The sequence below is a fragment of the Eleginops maclovinus genome, chromosome 1, assembly GCF_036324505.1.
Source record: "Eleginops maclovinus isolate JMC-PN-2008 ecotype Puerto Natales chromosome 1, JC_Emac_rtc_rv5, whole genome shotgun sequence".
NCBI lineage: Eukaryota > Metazoa > Chordata > Actinopteri > Perciformes > Eleginopidae > Eleginops > Eleginops maclovinus.
The window spans coordinates 10,080,899-10,100,754 of NC_086349.1; the positions used below are offsets into that span (position 1 = coordinate 10,080,899).

The following is a 19,856-nucleotide window of genomic DNA, read 5'->3' on the forward strand; positions in this document are numbered from 1 at the left end:
CAGTGTGTTCTTAACAAATATTCTGTTATTTCTACTTTATTCGGTTTGCCTCCACACATAGGCTCTGTAGCCTGAGAGGCCTGAACCAGGGCAATTAAAGCCATAGGGTGCTCTCAGGCTGTGAGACAGTAAGATAAGCGTATTCATATTTATATTAATCGAGCTTCTTTCATCTGAACTATGGCGGCTTGACAGTAAGAATATTAAGAGCAATATTAATAACATGAGAAAAAATAACTGAGGGATATTATGGATGAGTATGGACTGGACTTCCTGTTTGTCAGCATGCCTGCTGGTATGTTTTAGAACTAGCATAACAGGTAGCTAGTATAACTAAAGGGCTTAAGTTAAAGCGCTAGCATGCTAACATTATGTCATGTCTCTCTAGAATTGTGAAACATTTCTATCACCTTTGTTACCTAAATAGGTTACACATTTTGAGTCAGCTCCAGAATTTAGCAAAAAGCCAACTAGGCTAATTGATTGGTTAGCATTCTCCTTTTGTTGGTGCTTCTGTGTGTAGTAGCCTCATGGGCTATGTTGACGTTGTTTTATGTGAACTCAATTGTGTATTTTATCTGAAAAATGGTGAAACTTGCATTTAGATGCACATCTCGTGTCAAGCCTAATTCACACACATAGCTTCAGACCTTTATTCTTCACCACAGCTGTAACGGTGCTCGACATTATGGATTTTTTTTTTTCATGGCAGACATTTTCAAATGTCAAAGCATGAAAATCACAGGTGTAATCAATAACTCTAATCAAGGCTGCAAGCAAACCAGGTGCTCCAATTTCTAGGCCATGGAATTGGCTATGATTTTCCCCTGCCAACTAAGTACGTGCTTTATTTGTTGTATTTTTCAAGTATTACATTTCACTTCAATTTAAAGGTACTGCACATCTCTTCTGTATTTTCAATTGAGGCTAATTTACATTTCTATTTCACGATATACTTTATACTTATACTTTCATTTTTATTATTTATTTAAAAGTTGTTGCTAATATGCGTAATTTTACATTTACAATACATTGTATTGGTACCTACTACTTTTGCTTAAATATGTGAATACTTCTTACACCACTGTTTGTATGGCTTACTGAAAAAAATAGAAATTGAAAATGATTAATGTTAATAGTTGCACTGTGCTTTTACTTAATTTAGGTCAAAATGTGTGCTGTAGAAATATCTTGGCAGAAATAATAGGATTAGAAAGTATGCTACTCCCAAACTAGGAATTGGGACACAGTCTGGGACATGGACAACAGTATACTACTACTACTTTGACTTGTTAAGGCAGCAATAACAATCTTCACAACGCCTCTTGTTATTCCAGGTTCTCCCATTCGACGACAATGTGTGTCTGCGTGAGCCGTGCCAGAACTACATGAAGTGCATCTCAGTGCTGCGCTTCAACAGCTCGGCCCCCTTCATCTCCTCGCCCTCCATCTTGTTCCGGCCAATCCACCCCATCGCCGGCCTACGCTGTCGCTGCCCGGTTGGCTTCACGGGTGATTACTGCGAGACGGAGATCAACCTGTGCTACTCTAACCCCTGCCTGAATGGAGGGGTGTGCGCCCGCAGAGAAGGAGGGTACACCTGCATCTGCCGTGAAGATTACACCGGTGAGTTTTGTCTCCTGTAGTTAGAGAGTGTGCACGTATTTTATGCTGCTTTGGCAAAGGTGAAATGATGCATCATCTCGCCATGATTCTTTCTGGGTATAAAGGATTAAATTGAATGTGTGTGCCTGCACCCATATGAAGAAGATACATTAGTAGGAGAAATGTAGGTGTAGTGAAGCTGGTATACACATACTGATTATTAATAACCAGTATGTATATTTAGGTATGTTTTAAGCAACTTCATTCATCCATCTTTTACAAGAGACTACAAGAAGAGAAAGAGTCCAACTTGATTCAGATTTTGACACTTTTTTCACATCCAATGACTGGAAATATCTCAAGAGATTTGATGAGCGCAAATACCCTAAAATATATAGTAATGGTTGAAAAATCTGGAACTGTCCTAGATCTTGATCGGTCTGGTTAGCCACCTTGAAGTTGCTGTCTTGTCTACACGTTATTGGTTTAACTGACGGACCTTTCCAGTGCTTTAATTAAACAGTAGTTAGGAATCCAATAAGCATTCAAGTGCTTGCAAATTAACAGGTCATTTATTATTTAGTGGGATTATTTTAGACACATAGTACATACTATTCAGGTTATAATGCTGGCTCATGACACAGAAAAACCAAGCTGAGCAACATGGCTTTTCCAATTTGAATCAAAAGCGCAAAATTAGGCATCGCAAATATTAATTAGTTTTTACCTCTTCTTTACTGATTCGTTAGATATTATAGTAGTGTGTGTAGGTGTGTGTTTGTTGTGTCTTGATGTAGTCTTGAACTCCAGCCTGGTAAACTGTAACTGACTGACTGTGTCTCTTTGTACATGTCCCATATTGGCTTCCTTTTTGATCCGCGTTGTTTTTATTCTGTTGTCATGTTGAGCTGAGCAACATGAAAGCACACACACTGCCTCCTGGGAGAGCTTCCTCTTCCACGGCTCTCTACCTGTTACTTGGTCTTTAAAACACTTGCACACGGGTACATACACACATAGACACACAAACTACCTCCACTGCTGCCACCATAAATCCCTCACTTGGTTTTACTGTCATCAAAGTAATTTGTTCCCTCTCTCACTCTCTCATAGATTTAATTATTTCTGACTTTTCCCAATACTCCAGACTAATTTCCTCACTCTTTCACTCCCTCTATACCCCCCTGGTTTTGTCCAGCCCCTTCACTCTCCTGCATTGCTACAAACTTGGAGCCATTGAATAGGTTGTAGGAGAGGATAGATGCTATAAATGTCAGTGTGAGTGTCTGGGGGATGTTTCACATTTCCTTTTATTTTGGATCAAAAGAGAGCTGGGGGAGTGAAGCAACACTTTTCTTTCATGAGCGAGACCGACTCTTTTCTGAACTCCCACTGATACAGACCGAGAGACAGGAGGAAAGTGATTAAGAGATAGTGGAATTGAGCAAAATAGAAATGGAGGTAGAAAGCCAGTTAAAAGGAGAGAGAAAGACTGAATAGGGAATGATGGAAAGAAAGGGAAAAGGAGATGGAAGCAGTCAGGAAATGTTGACAAATTAAGATAAAGATGAAATGTTGATAGAAAGAGAGTGAAAGCTAAGAAGAAATAACTTTGGGATTTTGGCAGTATTATCAAAAAGTTGTTATTCAAGACAGAAATGTGTTTTAATCTTTTAGTCATTGATTCAAAGTCAAAAGACACTTCTGCTCATGGTGGATTTAGAATTTTTGCTCCATTGAGATTCCAATAGCGAACCAAATTTAGAACCAAATCTGTTAAATTGAGTGTCACTACAACCCACATCTACTGTACAAACAACCAATCCTTGTATGACAAAAAATGACTCGTAACAGATTTTTACACTTAACGTGTCTAATGTATTTCTATCTTCATTTTAACGCGACGATGCAAAAGACAATAACTGCTGATTCGGGCATACATCAGAATAAATGTAATACAGTCAAAGAAAACAACAAAGATTTTAATTGACCTATTTCACAAAGTGTTACATGCAATGAACCTTGTAACGAACCACAAAAGAAAAGACAAAAAGGTCTGAATATAAGGAAAGTAGATCGCTGATAATATGAGACAAAACAAGAAGACAGAATAACTCAAACTAGGAGGGGCAGAGAAAAAAGAACTTCGTAAAGGTGGGACAGGGGAAGGAGGGAGAGCCAACAATGGAGCATGGGAGATGAAGGAAAGGACGGACGGGCGGATATAAGAGCGATATGAGAGACGAGGGAGACGGCTGAAATCACAGAGAATACCATGGAAGGAGGGCTGTAGGGGGAAAATGGGGCAGGAAACATCTGGGAGCAATGAGAGAGAAGGATGGAGGATGAGGGTTCAGGGAAATCAGTCGGGTTCTGAGGAGTCGGCGTTGTGCTCTTCCTGCGTGGGCGTCGGGTGTTGCAGTGTCTCGTCAACGCCCAGGGCTAGTGGGAGGAAGAGAAAGAGGAGGAGGAAAAATAAACAGGGACCGATTGATTCTGCAACACTCAGAAATCTCCAGACAACTCACAACCAAGTTTGCTTTCTACCTCATCCGTTTCCATCCAACCTGCCTTTATCCGTTATCCATATGCTCTTTGTTTCTCTGAATCCCTTTTCTCTGTAGCTATGGATTAATCTCACAAGCAGGAGCTTATCCTGGGGTTTTGACCTGGGACTGTAAACTTTTTTCTACTCAGTGAGAATTATTTCTGACACTAGAACGGTAGATTTCAATAGACTTGTGTCAGGTCTGCTTTGGAACAGTAGATGGTGTCATTTTTGGTCAGCTCGGGTCAAAAGTTATGAATGAGAAGTATATCCAATTCATAAAGGGAAGTTATGCTCTGCTTGCTGACATTAATACTTATTTTTAGCGGAACTTTCCAGTGCCAAATCAACCACTTGAGTAACATACAAAACAGTGTAACAAAATAAGAATAAAAAATGATCCATCTATCTTGTACTCTTTAAGGCAGCCTCTTCCACAAAGACACGCTAGGATTTCACACTACCTGTAACCTCAGGCTAACCCTTCCCTAAACCTCCCATTTAACTCTGGGATAAAGCAGGTTTGACACTCTGATTGAGGGTTACAACCGCTTCGTACCTGTGAAATAGTCATTCTCGCTGAGAAAAAAGGTAAGCACTGCTTTTTAACGGTGCCAGAGAAGTAGTGCTAAGACATAGTTTGAGGCATTGCATCAGCAGGGTCATGGATCGTTCAGCTCCGTACTGAATGACAAGTATAAGCCCGGGGTTTAAATGAAACTGAGATTTTCTGTATCTTTACCATGTTGTGTGGCAATCTGGGGGTTAACGTTCAAATGTTGCTGTATTCAATTATAAAAAGCACTTAAAAGTATTCAACTCGATGAATATTCAGTGAATCTTCGAACGGCCTCGTTCACAGCTGACATTTTGACACAGGTGTTACTAATCAAATTAAAGAGGGCTCTGTTCTGTTCAAGTGTGTTTTATACTACAACCTTAGAATCGATGCAGCTAAATGTAAGAGTTAGTCGTTAGTTTTTATGATTTCCACCTGTGCTGCATTATGCTTTGACAAAATCTCTGTCTGCTTTTAAAATATGACCATTGAAGGCTTTGCTACATTAACCCAGCTACAGCCTGTGCCATATGCTCTAAGTAGTCAATTGTGTGGTCCTCCAACTTTTATTTTCACACAATTTGTAGCACACTAAACAGCCAAACAGGAAACAGAAAAGATAAGGTAAGAAATCAAAATTATATTCCAGTCAAAATTGGAAGCATTTGAAAAAAATAGCTTTTGTGATAAAGTCTAAGTTTCGTCCTATTATTAAAGTGTTCCATAATTTTAAAACCATGGTATTGATACTGAAAACAAATTACAAAATTGCAATAAAAAAGTACTGCTGTGCTGCTGTCTTTTAGAAATTATGAACATATGTCATTAACCCTTTTGGATTTGGATGGGGACATCTGCCACCTGAAGAAGAATCAAGTTAGAACAAGTAACCCAGCTGTTGTGCTATTTCAACCAGAAACAAGATATGCTTTTTACAAACCGAAAGACCATTGAGTGAGTGTCCTGTGAAATCCAACTGCATGCCCCACAATGTAATTGAGTGTGAAGGCTGGTTGAGGCAGCTGTTCTCATTACTACTCTGTGAATCAAGTATATTTTTAGTGACAAACGTAAACATTTATATTTAGTATGGGAAATTTACTTCTGCTCCTCAAGCTCCTGAAGCTCCGCAATCTGCTCTCTTTTATTTATAAGAGAATTTAAATATTTCCAACCCCGAGCGCTAACTTCTCTCAGAAACATGCAAACCTTGCAGTACTTATGTGCAACAATCATTAACCCTGAAAACAAGAATAACACCTCAGTAGTGAAACGAGAAGTTTCACTACTGTAAACAGTAAACCTTAAAGACGGAGATAGCATTAGACAGAAAGAGGTTATATCTGATCACTTTCAGATACTGAAACAAAATAGACTAAGAAGTTATAAGAAGAGAGGCACATTATGCAGATTAAAATACGTGGGATACGCCTCGGAGAGCCATAGATGGAAGACAGAGAGAAAGAAGCATGGACGCAGACTAAATTAGTGTGTGAGAAGATAAAGTGGGGAGCGGGGGGAGGAGAGAGGACCGTGGTAGAAATGAAATTGTCTGGTTGTGTGAAGCGATCTGTAGAATACACCGAGGGAAGATGAGGAACAGGAAAAGAGGAAGAGACAGAGAAGAACTGCGGTAGGCAGAGGTGAGATTAGTTATGGGTGTGATAAGAAGATATGCATGTTACACTGAGAAATGTAATCCAGCTGATAGGGAGGTAAACAGATCACACAGAGCAAATCAGCTTGAGGTGGCTTAGATTACGTGAGGCGCGTGAAGAAGAATCAGACCTTTTAGCATTTAAAAAAAGGTGTGGAGATTTTGAGACAGAAAAGAAAGACAGAAATGAGCAACTGAGAAGGAGAGGGGGCAAACATTGAGCTGGCTGGGATGAGATTGAGGACTTTGCTGTGAGAATAAATCAGTTTGGTTAAGGAAGGACAAAGACAATGGAGATAGAGCCAGCAAGTAAATTAGTTCGGATGAAAGGAAGGTTGGTGATGAATACAGAGGAAGAGGAGAATACTTTGTGTTTGGCCAGATATGACTGAAAGTAAAGAGCAGGTACAGAGGAGAGAATAATATACAACTGACAGATCTGTAAAAGGGTTAATTGTTCTTTCCGTGGTGCACAGTGTCAAAGTCTGTGATAAAGCAGAAACTATTTTCAGCTTTCTAAACATATGCCCAATGGCAGAACTGAACCATGAAGTCAGAGCTACTGTAATTATTTAGCTAATCTGAGCTCATTATGTTCTAAGCAACTTACAACTCCCACATGTAAAGCCAAGAAATTATTGATATTTTGGGACTTTAGACTAAGGACTTTCACTACCATATTAATTTAGATTTGTTTAATTTATTGAACTATTTTTAACTTTTTGCTTTTAGGCAAGTTGTCCAAAAGGTTTAAGTGGAAACAAAAGTAATTTAGGGATTAACGACTTATGTTAGAACAATTTTAATCACCCTTCCCGTAGAATTAATCACAACACACAGCAGCAAATAACAATAATCTAAGAATGGGCTGTGTGGAGAATGGAGTCATTTAAAGTGCATTTGCGGAGAAAAAATAATGAATAGAAAGAAAAGTCTAATGAAAACTCAATTAATTTGGGGATGATAAGAAACAATGTGAGGATTTAGATATTCAGAGAGGACAAATGTCAGAGACAGGCTGCTGGGTGGTAAGCGGCAGGACTCGAGGAAAATAGACGATTGAGTTCATAAAAGGTGGATAAAGATCACATTTCAAAGCGTGAAAAGCCGAATGGTATGTTATGTGAAGATAATCTAATGCATATCCTGCAGGAGATGGAGTTAGACGAAGGAAGACATTTAAAAGAAAGTTTGAGGAGGAGAGAGATGGGTTTCTTTGGTAAATAATACCAGGCAAGAGCAGGGGAGAGCAGGAGGCAGACAGATAATGGTATGGGATGGATTCGGTGGTCTCAGTGACATTCATTTCAGAGGTCCTTAATCGAAAGAGTGTGTGCGAGTGATTGTGCCCGAATGAGACCAAATGAGTCTAGAAAATGGTAACACGGAATGAATTGTGTGAGTGTATATAAGTAAAAGAGAGGTAGAGTAAATGACTTGGGGGAAATTAAAATATAGTAAAGCGTTGGCTGTGAATGTGTGTGTACGAGAGAGGGAGCAAGCATGCAAGGATAATAAATGACTTTCTGGAGAGTGAAGTAAACAAAGTGCTGAGTAATTGGTAAAAACGAAAAAGCCAGATCAAGGAGACCGCCATGTTGGAGAAGGAGGTTTAGAATGAGCGCAGGTTTAGCAGTGGAAATATAGACATATTAATACATAATAGACATGATTTGGAAATGTGTTTGCTATATGAAAGAATTCACTGCAGGGGACGTTATTTGCGGAATTGAGATGGATAAGTGCATCAAACAGTGTGTAAGGAAGGAGAGAGGAGACCAAATTAGTTTTTGTGAGATAAGTTGCAGAGCATGTCGGGAGGGAAAGGGTAGGGGGGAGGGATTGTACCTCAGGCCCCTCTAGGGTATTTGTGGGAGATGTGTGTGACATGTGAAGAATAAGAAGTGAATGCTGAGCCTGTAATTACAGCGTATTATGCTAAAGTAAAAAATCAACTAAGGTACAGTATATTTATGGAACAGTTAGAAGTGCATGTTGGAGTATTTGTGGGGGTTTCAGACTTTCGTTTACATGACTACTCAATTATTTGTGTTCTTGTGAATCCATAACATACCTCAACCATGCAAACTTTATAATTAAATGTTTACATTTCTGATTCCACATTTGTTGAGATTTACATGCAAAGGGAATACCTGTTTTCAGTTGAGCATTGAACAGGAATAATTGGACTTTCCAAGTTTGGGAAGAAAATGTGAATTGTTCACCCTTGCATATGAAAAGGATACACATTAAAAAGAGAAAAGTCCAAGACTAGTGGCATAAAAAGTCAAATAAAATGCTGCAGGGTGAATACAGAGGAGCGCTAAAGAGAATCTAAATATGGGAGCTAAATACTTATCAATATCTTGGATACAATCATCTCACACAAGCTAAAAAATAATGGGCAAAAGAGGATTGCGAGCAGATCAAAAGTGGAAATGGGGAAAAAGCACATCAAGAAATGTTAAGAAGGGAGCAGAAGGGAAAGCTGCAAACGATTGAGAATAGGGTGGGGGCTTTGAGGCAGATGGAGGCTTGTTTGGAAGGGAAATACAGCAAGATCAAAAAGGAGACTTTTTCTTTCCTCACAACAAATAACTTTTGAAGCGATTTTACTGTCAAGGAAGGGATTTCCAATGTCAAAATATAATCTTAAATTCTGCTGCAGTTGGTGTAATGTTGGTGAATGGGATTAGGAGAGAGGAGATACGCAACAGAAGGGGACGTGACTAAAACTATTTGTTACAGAGAGATTGAAATAAATTACAGAAGGCTGAAACTAAAGATGAATAATAAAGAGGAGGTTCAATTCTGCTCTAAAGAGAAAATAACAAATAGAGGAGTATTAAGGAGATTGAATTGGAAGAGAATAATAAAGAAAATAAAAAGTAGCAGGAAAGGTACAACAAGGAAGGCACTGTCAAGCAAATAATAGAGTGAAAGAAGCGAAGAAGCTTAAATGGTTCCACAAAGTCTCCTTTTGCTGTTCAGAAACATCGCCTGACATTATATTCTATAAAATCAATGACCTATAACTCAAAAATCATTGGAGGCACTTTTTCTTGTGGCGTTGCAAAAGAAAAAAGAGAGCATCAAATAACGGGAGCGAGCCCTATGAGAGAAGACTAGAGGAAGCAGAGAAGCAAAGCAACTGAGAGAGTAAAGGCCCTCTAGGGATGTACCATGTGTTGGGGTGGAGGAGGGGGGAGTTGGGGTGGGTGGGTGGGCGGAGCAAACTAAGACGCCGGGGGGGTGGGGGGGGGGTGGTTGAAGAATGCTGGCTTTGATGAATAAAACATGGGCGTGAATGAAGGGGTGGTGTGAATGCATTAAGCAGAGGGAGGAAGAAGAGAAACATGAAATGGGAAGATATGGGAAGAGAGGAAGGGGAGAGGAAGAGTAAAGCATGGAGCATTTTTTTTTATAGTAATGCAAGGTTCAGAGAAGAATGATAAAGGAAGGAAGGAACAACGAGAGGAGTAAGATGTGAGGAAAAATGAAGGGGTGATAGGAAATAGCACTCTTTGAAACTAAAGAGCCAACAGAGACTCAGAAGTTTTCAGACTTGAAAAGCATTTTGAGCTTTTTGTTTGGTGTGTTGCCTTTTGTTTTTAAGTCTTTGTGGATGTGTTTGGTGGAGAATTTTGTGTATAAATACCCTATTACATATAAAATCATTCTAAATTTGACTATAAACAGAACTGTTACTAACAAAGTGATCCAAAAGGGTCCTCTTACAACTGTTATCATACACAACTCAACAGGTTAGTGTTACTGATGCATTAACATGTAAGCAGCATTTAAATCTAGTAGCCGGTCGAAGTGTAGATACCTTTTCGGACTCCTGTTGCTTAAAGGGCAAAATATTCAACATGTATTCGGTTTAATAGGACAATAATGACACTTTTTGGTTAATAAGCAAGTTAAATTATAAACAAAAACGTTGCTATTGAATTAAGTCATTTATCAAACTGGATTATATTATATTAACTGGTTCCAGCCTCTCAAACTTGGGGTTTTCAGCAAAGTGGAAGTGCCATCTTTCCATCGGACACTCACGGTTTGTGTCGTAATCGCTTGCCCTTTGTGTCCCTGTGAGTCTGCAAGCTGAGCCGAATGAGGATGTACTGACCAAAGTCAAGACGGCTCTCTGTCCTGCTGCAGTATAAGTGTGTGTTTGTTTCCTTCGCCCAGAGATATTTGTAATAGCCTCGGTGAAATCGACGCCCTCACACCATCTGGACAAAAGATGAGAGAATTTTGTTGAGTCAGTCTGAAATCATGTCTGCTCTGCTGTACTGTCTCTCATTAGGCTGTGTGTGTGTGTGTGTGTGTGTGTGTGTGTGTGTGTGTGTGTGTGTGTGTGTGTGTGTGTGTGTGTGTGTGTGTGTGTGTGTGTGTGTGTGTGTGTGTGTGTGTGTGTGTGTGTGTGTGTCTGTGTGTGTGTGTGTGTGTGTGTGTGTGTGTGTGTGTATGTAGAAGTTTTTTTGTGGGCACAGAGGTGTGTGTTTGTTCTGTTATTATCCATTTTCCCTCTTCAATATATTTCATGCCAGTCTGTCAACCTTTGTGCAACTGGGCGTGCATAATTAACCCAGCATTTGATTTTGTGTGTGAGTGTGTGTGTTTAACTCTCATCTCACGCATAATTCATGAGTATTAATGTCTATTTATTTATTTAAATATTAATGAGGAGGGTCTGTCTGGATGCATGGGTGCAACAGACAAAGACAGGGTGTGTGTGTGTGTGTGTGTGTGTGTGTGTGTGTGTGTGTGTGTGTGTGTGTGTGTGTTTTGCTATTTAATTGGTTCCCTATTGTGTGTACTCACGTAGAGGTATAAGTTTAATGTGAGATGGGAGAGAGGATGAGAGAAAGCTAAACAAGGACAGACTGATGCGATCATTTTAATGTCCTTGGGCTATTGTTTGCTGAGCTGTGTGTGTGTGTGTGTGTGTGTGTGTGTGTGTGTGTGTGTGTGTGTGTGTGTGTGTGTGTGTGTGTGTGTGTGTGTGTGTGTGTGTGTGTGTGTGTGTGTGTGTGTTCCCTCAGGGTGATTTATTGGTGTGAGGGAGTATGTTTGTCATGCAGTAACTGGCAGATATCGGCTGCCCGGTGGCATGAGGAGAGACGTGGCGTGGCAGAATGAAGTGATAAACCGTAGGATGGACAGATGATTATAAAGTGAGCAACTGATGCATGGAAAACCAGAGACAGAGCTGCTCGTCATACTCTGATTTAACCTGGTGTGTGCGTAATGTGTCACTCGAAGCCTGACAGTCGGTGGCACAGCACCCAGTGTGAACACCCTCCATACCTTGCAGCCCAGGCGTCAGTATGTCGCTCATACTGGGCTCCATTCCCTGCTGAGCGGATTGCACGGCACCTGTTTCCCCATTGAGTCCTTCCCAGACAGCTGAGGGAGTGAGACAGCGTCCTACTGCCAATAGTTAATTAATCTTGGACAGTGTCGGTTTTACAGGGTGTATTACAAGACCCCTCCACATTTTTAAACTTATCTCTACATGTATGGCAGCCATCCCAGTGTTTGTTGAATTCCAACACAGAGAAATGTTGTAAGTGGTTTATAGAATACAATGAAAAAAAAAAAATTTTTTAACTCAAAGACAAACCTATAAATAGTAAAACCAGAGAAAATGATAATGCTGAAGTGTTCTAAGATCTTAAACACATTGGGAGGGAGTTTTGTAGATCCGAAAGGAACACCAGAATGTCATCAGCGTACATAGGCAACGAGTGTGACGTAGTGCCTATCGTAATTGGAGAAACCAATGCGCGCTGCCTTATATGTTGGGTCAGTGGTTCCAATGACAGATTGAGTATTAAAGGTGAGGCAGGGCAGCGTTGTCTGGACCCACAGAAGATATTAAAGAGGTCAGAAAAATGTCCACCTATGGAGACCCTCGCAGAAGGGTTAGCATCCAAAACGTTCCATAAATATCTCCATTCCAGATGGTCAAATGCCTTTTCGGCATCGAGAAACAGGAGTCCAGCGGGTGTGGCCGTCTTTTTCGTTTCAAAAATGATATGTAGGACACGGCGAACATTGTCCGATGCTAATCGGCCCTTTTAAAAGCCAGTTTGGTCTGGATTGATCAAAGCTCCCATGACTCTCCCCAATCGCACAGCAATAACCTTGGCATACATTTTCATATCTGCTAAATCAGGGATATTGGTCTATAGTTTGCGCAATCTTGGGGATTTTGGCCCCGTTTAGGAAGGACTGAGATAAGGGCAGTGTTGAAATCTTTGTGAAAGCAGCCCTTCTCTATGGCAGAATTGACAGTGGTCAGCCAAATTGGGCCCAGGATGTCCCATAGTTCTAGGTACAGTTCGGCAGTAAGATCGTCTATTCCTGGGGAGCATCCCCTATTAGTTGATTTAACTGCTTCATGCAACTCCTCTAATGATATAGGGGCATCTAAGTCTGTAGATTCTTCAGCTGATAAAGTGGTTACATTTAAATCGTCAAAGAAAGAGTGATACAGGTCTTCGGAGAATCTATCCTCCGAGGTATACAGTTTAGCAAAAAACGATTTAAAGGCGCTATTTATGTCGGCAGTTTTGGAAACCAGTCCCTTTACTGAACAGTTTATTGATGAGATGTTAAATTTGCTCTCCTGCCACTTAAATGTTAAAGCGAGGAGGCGACTTGGTCTACTGCCGTCAGTTTAGTATCTATGCTTTGTAGTGTGCATCAAATATTCCACGCGTTGCCGCAGTAGACTGTTTAATTCTGTCTGCTCAGCGTGCAATTTGGACTCTGTCTACTCACTATAGTGAGACTTAAGGTCTTTTTCTAAAGAGTCCCATGACTGTTCTAAACGAAAGATTGCATGTAATCTGCTTTTTTTAAGGTGGGACGTGACACTGATGGCATTATTCCGTAGGAAGCCTTTAATGGCTGACCAAAGCCATTCTGGGTCTGAAACTGAATCCTTATTAAAGCCAATAAATTCCTTCAATTTGGGTTTGAGTTGTGAAATGTATTCTTCATTTTTAAGCAGAGTGGTATTGAACCTCCATCTGGACGACCTACTTTGAGTGGAGTCAAAAGTAGTCAATATTGCATTATTATCGGAAACGCTACGTGGTAGAAATTCAACCGTGCCAGCCGCTGGGACCAAATCTGGAGTGGAGAGAATATAATCAATTCTCGAAAACATTTTGTGGAAAGGGGAGAAGCAGGTGTAATCTCTAGCGGTGGGGTTCTGCCTCCTCCAAATATCCACAAGGTTTAATTCGTTAGCATAATTAACCAAGGACGACGAGGATGCAGCCTGTGCTCTTGTTATGCGTGGGTTAGACCTGTCCAAATAGCGATCAAAAACTGTATTCATACCCGAGCCTATAATAAGCAAGTAATCTGATAGGCTGAGTAGTTCACTGGTCAACCAGGCAAAATGAGTAGGGTCAGCGACCATGGGTGCATAAATGCTCACAAACGCTATTTTCTTACCCTGAATAGAGACCCCACAGTACGCTAACCTAGAGAGAGAGGTCTAAGCTGCGTTTGAACAAGACCATAACCCCGTTGGTTTTAGAACACCAATTTTATGTTTTGATAATCTCAAAATTGTGCCCAAAATGTTGCGTGGAATCATGAGCAAAATAAAAGCTTAACTTGCCCCCTAACTTCAAACCTGAGCACTTTCAATTTTGGCGGTTTGTATCCCTGACATAGAGGAGGAGAGACGGATGTAATTCAAGCACAATCTCACTGTGGGCTTCAGTCTGTGTTGTATGTGTCACACATGCTCAGTATCAGAGTGTGAGCTTTTTCCTCAGTGTGTCTCTGTGTGTATGACTTGTTCATTTGTGTGTGTGGTCATGACTTGCCCTCAGGTGTTTGTGTATGTGTGTCAACTTTGTGTCAGAGATTGTCTGTGTGTCCATGTCTTTTGTATGTCAGATACTGTTTGAGTCCAAACCATCATGAGGAAAGCTGAAGGCTTCTGTTGACTTGTAACAGCAGCAGCACTGTACGTCATCTGTGTGTGTGTGGTTGCTTATGATTGTGTGTGTATGTGTGTGTGTGTGTGTGTGTGTGTGTGTGTGTGTGTGTGTGTGTGTGTGTGTGTGTGTGTGTGTGTGTGTGTGTGTGTGTGTGTGTGTGTGTGTGTGTGTGTGTGTGTGTGTGCGATTGCATGTTTTTGTGTGAGGCTGTGAGGACCCTGCCAGTGGGCATTTTGGCATTTAAAAGCAGCACAAACAAACCGTCAACAGAGACGGCTACATGATAAAACCCGACAGCCTTGAGGGCAGGGGGAAATGATGTGTGTGTGTGTGTGTGTGTGTGTGTGTGTGTGTGTGTGTGTGTGTGTGTGTGTGTGTGTGTGTGTGTGTGTGTGTGTGTGTGTGTGTGTGAGAAACAGAAATAAAATTAAACAAGCGTAATATTAGAGAGAGGTCCAAGGGGTCAGCATCTTTGTTTGAAAACCAAAAGAGTCTGTATTACATCTTTTATTAATGAGAATGCATTTTGGTTTGATTACTTGATATTTTTGCTGTGTTTGTGTGCGTGTTGTCGGCAGGTTGTTAAATGAATCCTTGAGGAGTCATGTGTCTGAAGGCTAGTTATAAACCATGTCTGCTGTTTTTTATATGGAGTGAACTGGGTGTGTGTGTGTGTGTGTGTGTGTGTGTGTGTGTGTGTGTGTGTGTTTTTGTGCAGCTGCCTAATGTCAGACAATGTGTGTGTCCAAATATGCTCAAGGAAAGGTGAAAAACGAACACTCCTACACACCTTTTTATGTGGGTGATTGTGTATCTGTGTGTATATGTGTGTTTGTGTGTGTTGTGTGGGTGTTTTTGCCTCTCGAGAAATTTCAGACTGGCGCTTGCTTGACTGGCAGCCAAATCTGTGTTTATTCTTGTCTGCAGACTTGTTTGTGTTGTTTTTTTTTCGTACACTAAAGCAACAGATTTGCAGTATGCATGAAAATACTTTTTCCTCCTTTCTGCTGCAGACATACACTTTCAAATGCAATTCACTGAGTATTTATTCAGCTTTAATTTTGTTACAACTTCTATTCTGTGTTCGTTTAAAGGATTGTAAGGTTAGTCCTCTACAACAGTTGATCTTACTCCTCAGGAATCAGCTCCCTGCTCCACAGTTTAATCAAGCCATTTATATTTAAAGCGTCTGCTGACAGCAGCTCACTGCCTGAAATAAAACCAGCAGCAATCTCTTAAGCAGTTAACATGTAAAACGAACCACAGCTTTATAGATTGGGGGCAATTTCAAGACCCTCAAGTTAAGTATCCTCTTCAAAACCTACAGAAAGCTTTAATGTGATGTGTGTTTAAGGTCCAGCTGATTGTGTTACTGTTTATGCCTAGCTATGTATGCCCTGCCTATTTTCATAAAAATGTTTGGGAGGGAATAAGGGAATATTTTTTTACTTCAGGGTCTTTCAGGGTTTATCCTCCTTATTATGCTAATTTAGCAGTCAACAATGGAATTCAACTATTGTCCGGCAAACATGAACTAACAATTTCAATGCTACCTTAACTTACCGGTTAGCTAGCAGTGCAGTTATCAGACTCAGTCAGAACGCACACTGTGTTGGTCCAACATGCATGATGCAAGTACATCATGCTTCCAGACTATTGATAATAATAATAATAGCCATCACAATATTTCAGGCCATCCATGATTCAAATTTTGCACACACACCTTAATATCTGAACTTAAATTTGAAATAAAGCTCTGTTTGCTCTGGTGTGAACGATGCTTGGCTGCACAGAATGGGTTTGTTGTAGAGGACATGCCAATGAGTGCAGTGGGGTCAGAGCTTATGATAATGAATTGCCTGCAGTCTCAGTTGAGAAAGCACAAAAAAGGGCAAAACTGTCAAATTATACTGCAGAGAAAATCAGCACAAAAAAACAAACAAAAAAAAATCATTTTATTTTGAAACAATAAAGGATGCTTTATTAAATTATTTTGATCAAAAACATTTGGGAAATCTTTGATAATAAATGAATAAGACTTGATAATCCCCCACATACTTTCATTTTGTGATAGTGTTATTGCAATTCTCAGAGTGGTTGAACAGAGGTATAGGTCATGAATTTATAATGAAAATGCTTTATCTTTAACCCTCAGGTGACCGTTGTGAGTTTGACCGGCGGCAGGGCAGGTGTGTGCCAGGTTTGTGTCGTAATGGAGGGACGTGTCGGGAGCTTTCTGGCGGGGGTTTCCGCTGCGAGTGTCCAGCAGGAGGCTACGAGCGTCCATACTGCACTGTCACCGCCCGCTCCTTCCCACCCAAGTCCTTCGCCATGTTCCGGGGCCTCAGACAGAGATTTCACCTGTCCATCTCGTTAACGTGAGTAGATACAACGTTTTATCTTATTTTAGTCTTGTCTATTTTTGACATTTTTTGTTTGGATTTTGCTACCTCCCTTCCTTTTCATCTTCCTCCATCTGTCCTCATGCAGTTGCGCTCAGATAGAGTTCCATAACCACTCCTTTTGATACTCATTTCTCTTCCTCTTTCGGAGTCTCTCTCCCCTCTTTGCTTTAATCTATTTATTTCATCTCAGAGATCGATCCTATTATTCATGGTTTCCCCCTGCCTTCACTCTCCTCTCCGGTTAGATGTGCGGTTTCTCCTCTCTCTCCCCTTTCATCCGTCAATTTACTGGTTTCAGTAACATCTCCTCTGCTCTCTCACTTTGAACTCTCTCTTCTTATCTAAAATCTTATCAACCCTGCATGCTCCTGTTTCAGACCTTTCTGTTTCAGCAAAGACTCCAAAGTCAAATGCTGTGTTTCTTGTGACCCGATGCTATTTCTGTGAAGGGGTCAAAACTCTGACGAAAATGATCTCGCTCTGACAAAAAAACAGAAACAAAACAAAATTGGGATAGTACATTACATTTTCTAGCTGGAAACATGGCTCGGATTAAACTCTTTTTTGAGCTTTTAAAAGGTTTCAAGGTTCAAGGTTTCAAGGTTTTATTGGTCATATGCACAGCATATACAGCGTATATGTTGGCAATGAAAATCTTATGTCCCATGCTCCTCCAACAACTCAACATACATGGTGCAAATAAGATAAATAAAATAGTGCAAAAACAGAGAAGAATATTTACAATAACAACAATAAAGATTTGAGGATGTGAAATATATACATATGTGGAATACATTGAAAGTATTTAAATACTTTACACTGTTGAATGAGGAGGTATGGGCAGATGCATATATTACGTATAAACAGATGTATACGGCAGATATGTATAAAACCTTTGAACGGAAGTTTTGAGTTTAAAATCTCCACATTTTATCACAACAATATTAACCTACATGAAACCCGTACAGACATTTGATTGAGATGAGTTTGCCTGCATGTCTTTACGCTTTGCCAGTTGCACTACCGAGCCTCAGCGTGTTCTCTGTGACTGCAGATGAAACAATACGTCGCTGCAGAAGTCAGTGATCCTCTCTGAGTCTTTGTCTCTTCCACCACTGCTGCTCATTCACCTCTTGACATGCGAGTGGTCGTCCAAGGGATATCGGAAGTGGTCCTTAAGAGTGGACTTATGGGATGGTTGCCATGGGTGATGTCGTCTTATGATAGTTGCTAAGGTGACATTGCCCATGGGGTTGTTGCTAGGCTTGTGTGGCGACCATGGAGTGGTTGCTATGAGACGTTTCGTTCATAGTATTCTGGCCAAATGAGTTTTTGTGCACTGCTGGTGCGTGAAGCCGGGACATGGGATGTGTTTCATTGATCTGTGACCACCAGTCTATCAGTGATGTAAGTCAAGGATTAAAGTGCGATGTGACTGGTTCATTGTTGAAGAGAAGCTCCATTTTGTGAGAGTTGAGAGGAGTTGTGGTATAATTTCTCCCTTGGAGTAATGGTGGCAGATTTGTTAAAACTCCCAAACTTTGGAAAAAAGTGAGTAACTTGAGAACTAATAAACTACAATCATGGTGTCTTTTTAAAAGGATGTATTGTTCTACTTGAGCCCTGCCATGCTCCATTTTTACAGTTTCAGTGTGTTGCTCTAGTGAGTGAGTTAAATGGATTCATAAAGCTCTCTCCACAGAAAGTGCTTTACAAGGGCACTGTTCAAATGACCATACAAAAATCATAGAGGATAACATAACTACCTGAGCACACAAAACAAAGTGGAAAATACTACATTGTATACAATTTACAGTAAAATTATTCTAAACAGGTGTCTTTAGCCACCTTCTAAAATAATTGACTGAAACAGCGATGATTGGCTGAGGGCAGAGCATTTGATGCTTGAAAAGCTTAATTGCCATGGTTCTTTAGTACATGGGACAGACAGTTAAGCCCTTGATCTTAATCCCATTTTTGCTGGGTAAGTTACTTTCACATTATCTGATGGAGACACTTTTAGCCGGGCTAAACTGTACAGTAGACGAGCTGACTGGGAGTCTTCTTCCCCTCACGTCAGTGTTTTATTTAGCCTCCTGTTTGCTGCTGGCTAAACTCCTTGGCCTGGATTCTACATCAGGGCCAAACAGGACTCACTCATTATTCATGTCACACACTTTCTCCCACAGCAGTTTATTTCTCCACTGCAAAGACATTTTCATTTTCATCTTTCACCCAAATGCTGCTTGAGACCTTCAGTAGCGGTAACCACTTGGAAATATGGCTGTGTTTTATTGCGCTGTGATAGTATTGATATGCCCTAATGAGTGCAAGTCGTGCAGGAGTATTTTATATGAGGTTGCTGCAACTACTACATATTTCAAGTTGTCAGTAGCTGCTCAGCTAAGAGAATTGAAGAAATACACATTTGAATGCATGTCTGATAAGCCTTAATGAACGTTATTGCTTTGAAGAAAAACATTCAGCTTATAGAGAATATTTGGGTTTTTTTGTCTTTGAAAGCTGGCTTCTTTGTCTTGATTTGTGATGCTTTTTCATTTTTGCTTCCCTGAATCCACGCACAATCTCCATTTATTCTGCAAATCTCATGTTACACTTTTTCTAATGGCTTGAGGAGATAACATCTTCGTACAACTAGATAGGATGCCACAATACTGTTGGAGCTACAGTGGAGCATGTAAACAAGACACATCTTAGCTATTGAATAACCCAGGGTTTATTTTAGACAATGACATCATTCTCAGATATCAGGCGGATAAAAGTGTGATAGAAGTATCGATGAAGTGCTCTTCTTCACACTGCTGTGTTGCAGTAATGCATCTACGGTTACGCTCACATTGATCTCTGGTGGATGTTTACACCAAGGATGGAAAATAGAGATGATGATGATGATGATAAGTAGGTAGAGGAAATATTTTTATTAAAGGACTTCAGTTTAGGCCACACGTTCATACAGGAAGGCATTTATTTTAAAAACATTTTAATACTGGATGAATATTTTTGGAAACATGGTACGCCTAGACGAAGGCATCTTTTGCAGTGTGAGTCTCTCTGCATCTTGTTGCCTGGAGGGAAGATGTGTCTT

The 19,856-nt window shown here is 40.4% G+C and overlaps 1 protein-coding gene across 1 annotated transcript in view; it reads left to right on the top strand.

The window, feature by feature from the left end:
* The window catches only part of celsr3 (cadherin, EGF LAG seven-pass G-type receptor 3), a 98,513-nt gene that overhangs the window by 24,808 nt on the left and 53,849 nt on the right, over positions 1–19,856 (top strand). The window contains 2 exon segments of the mRNA XM_063895085.1: positions 1,338–1,626; positions 16,501–16,723. Of these exon segments, the coding sequence (XP_063751155.1) occupies positions 1,338–1,626; positions 16,501–16,723 (512 nt within the window).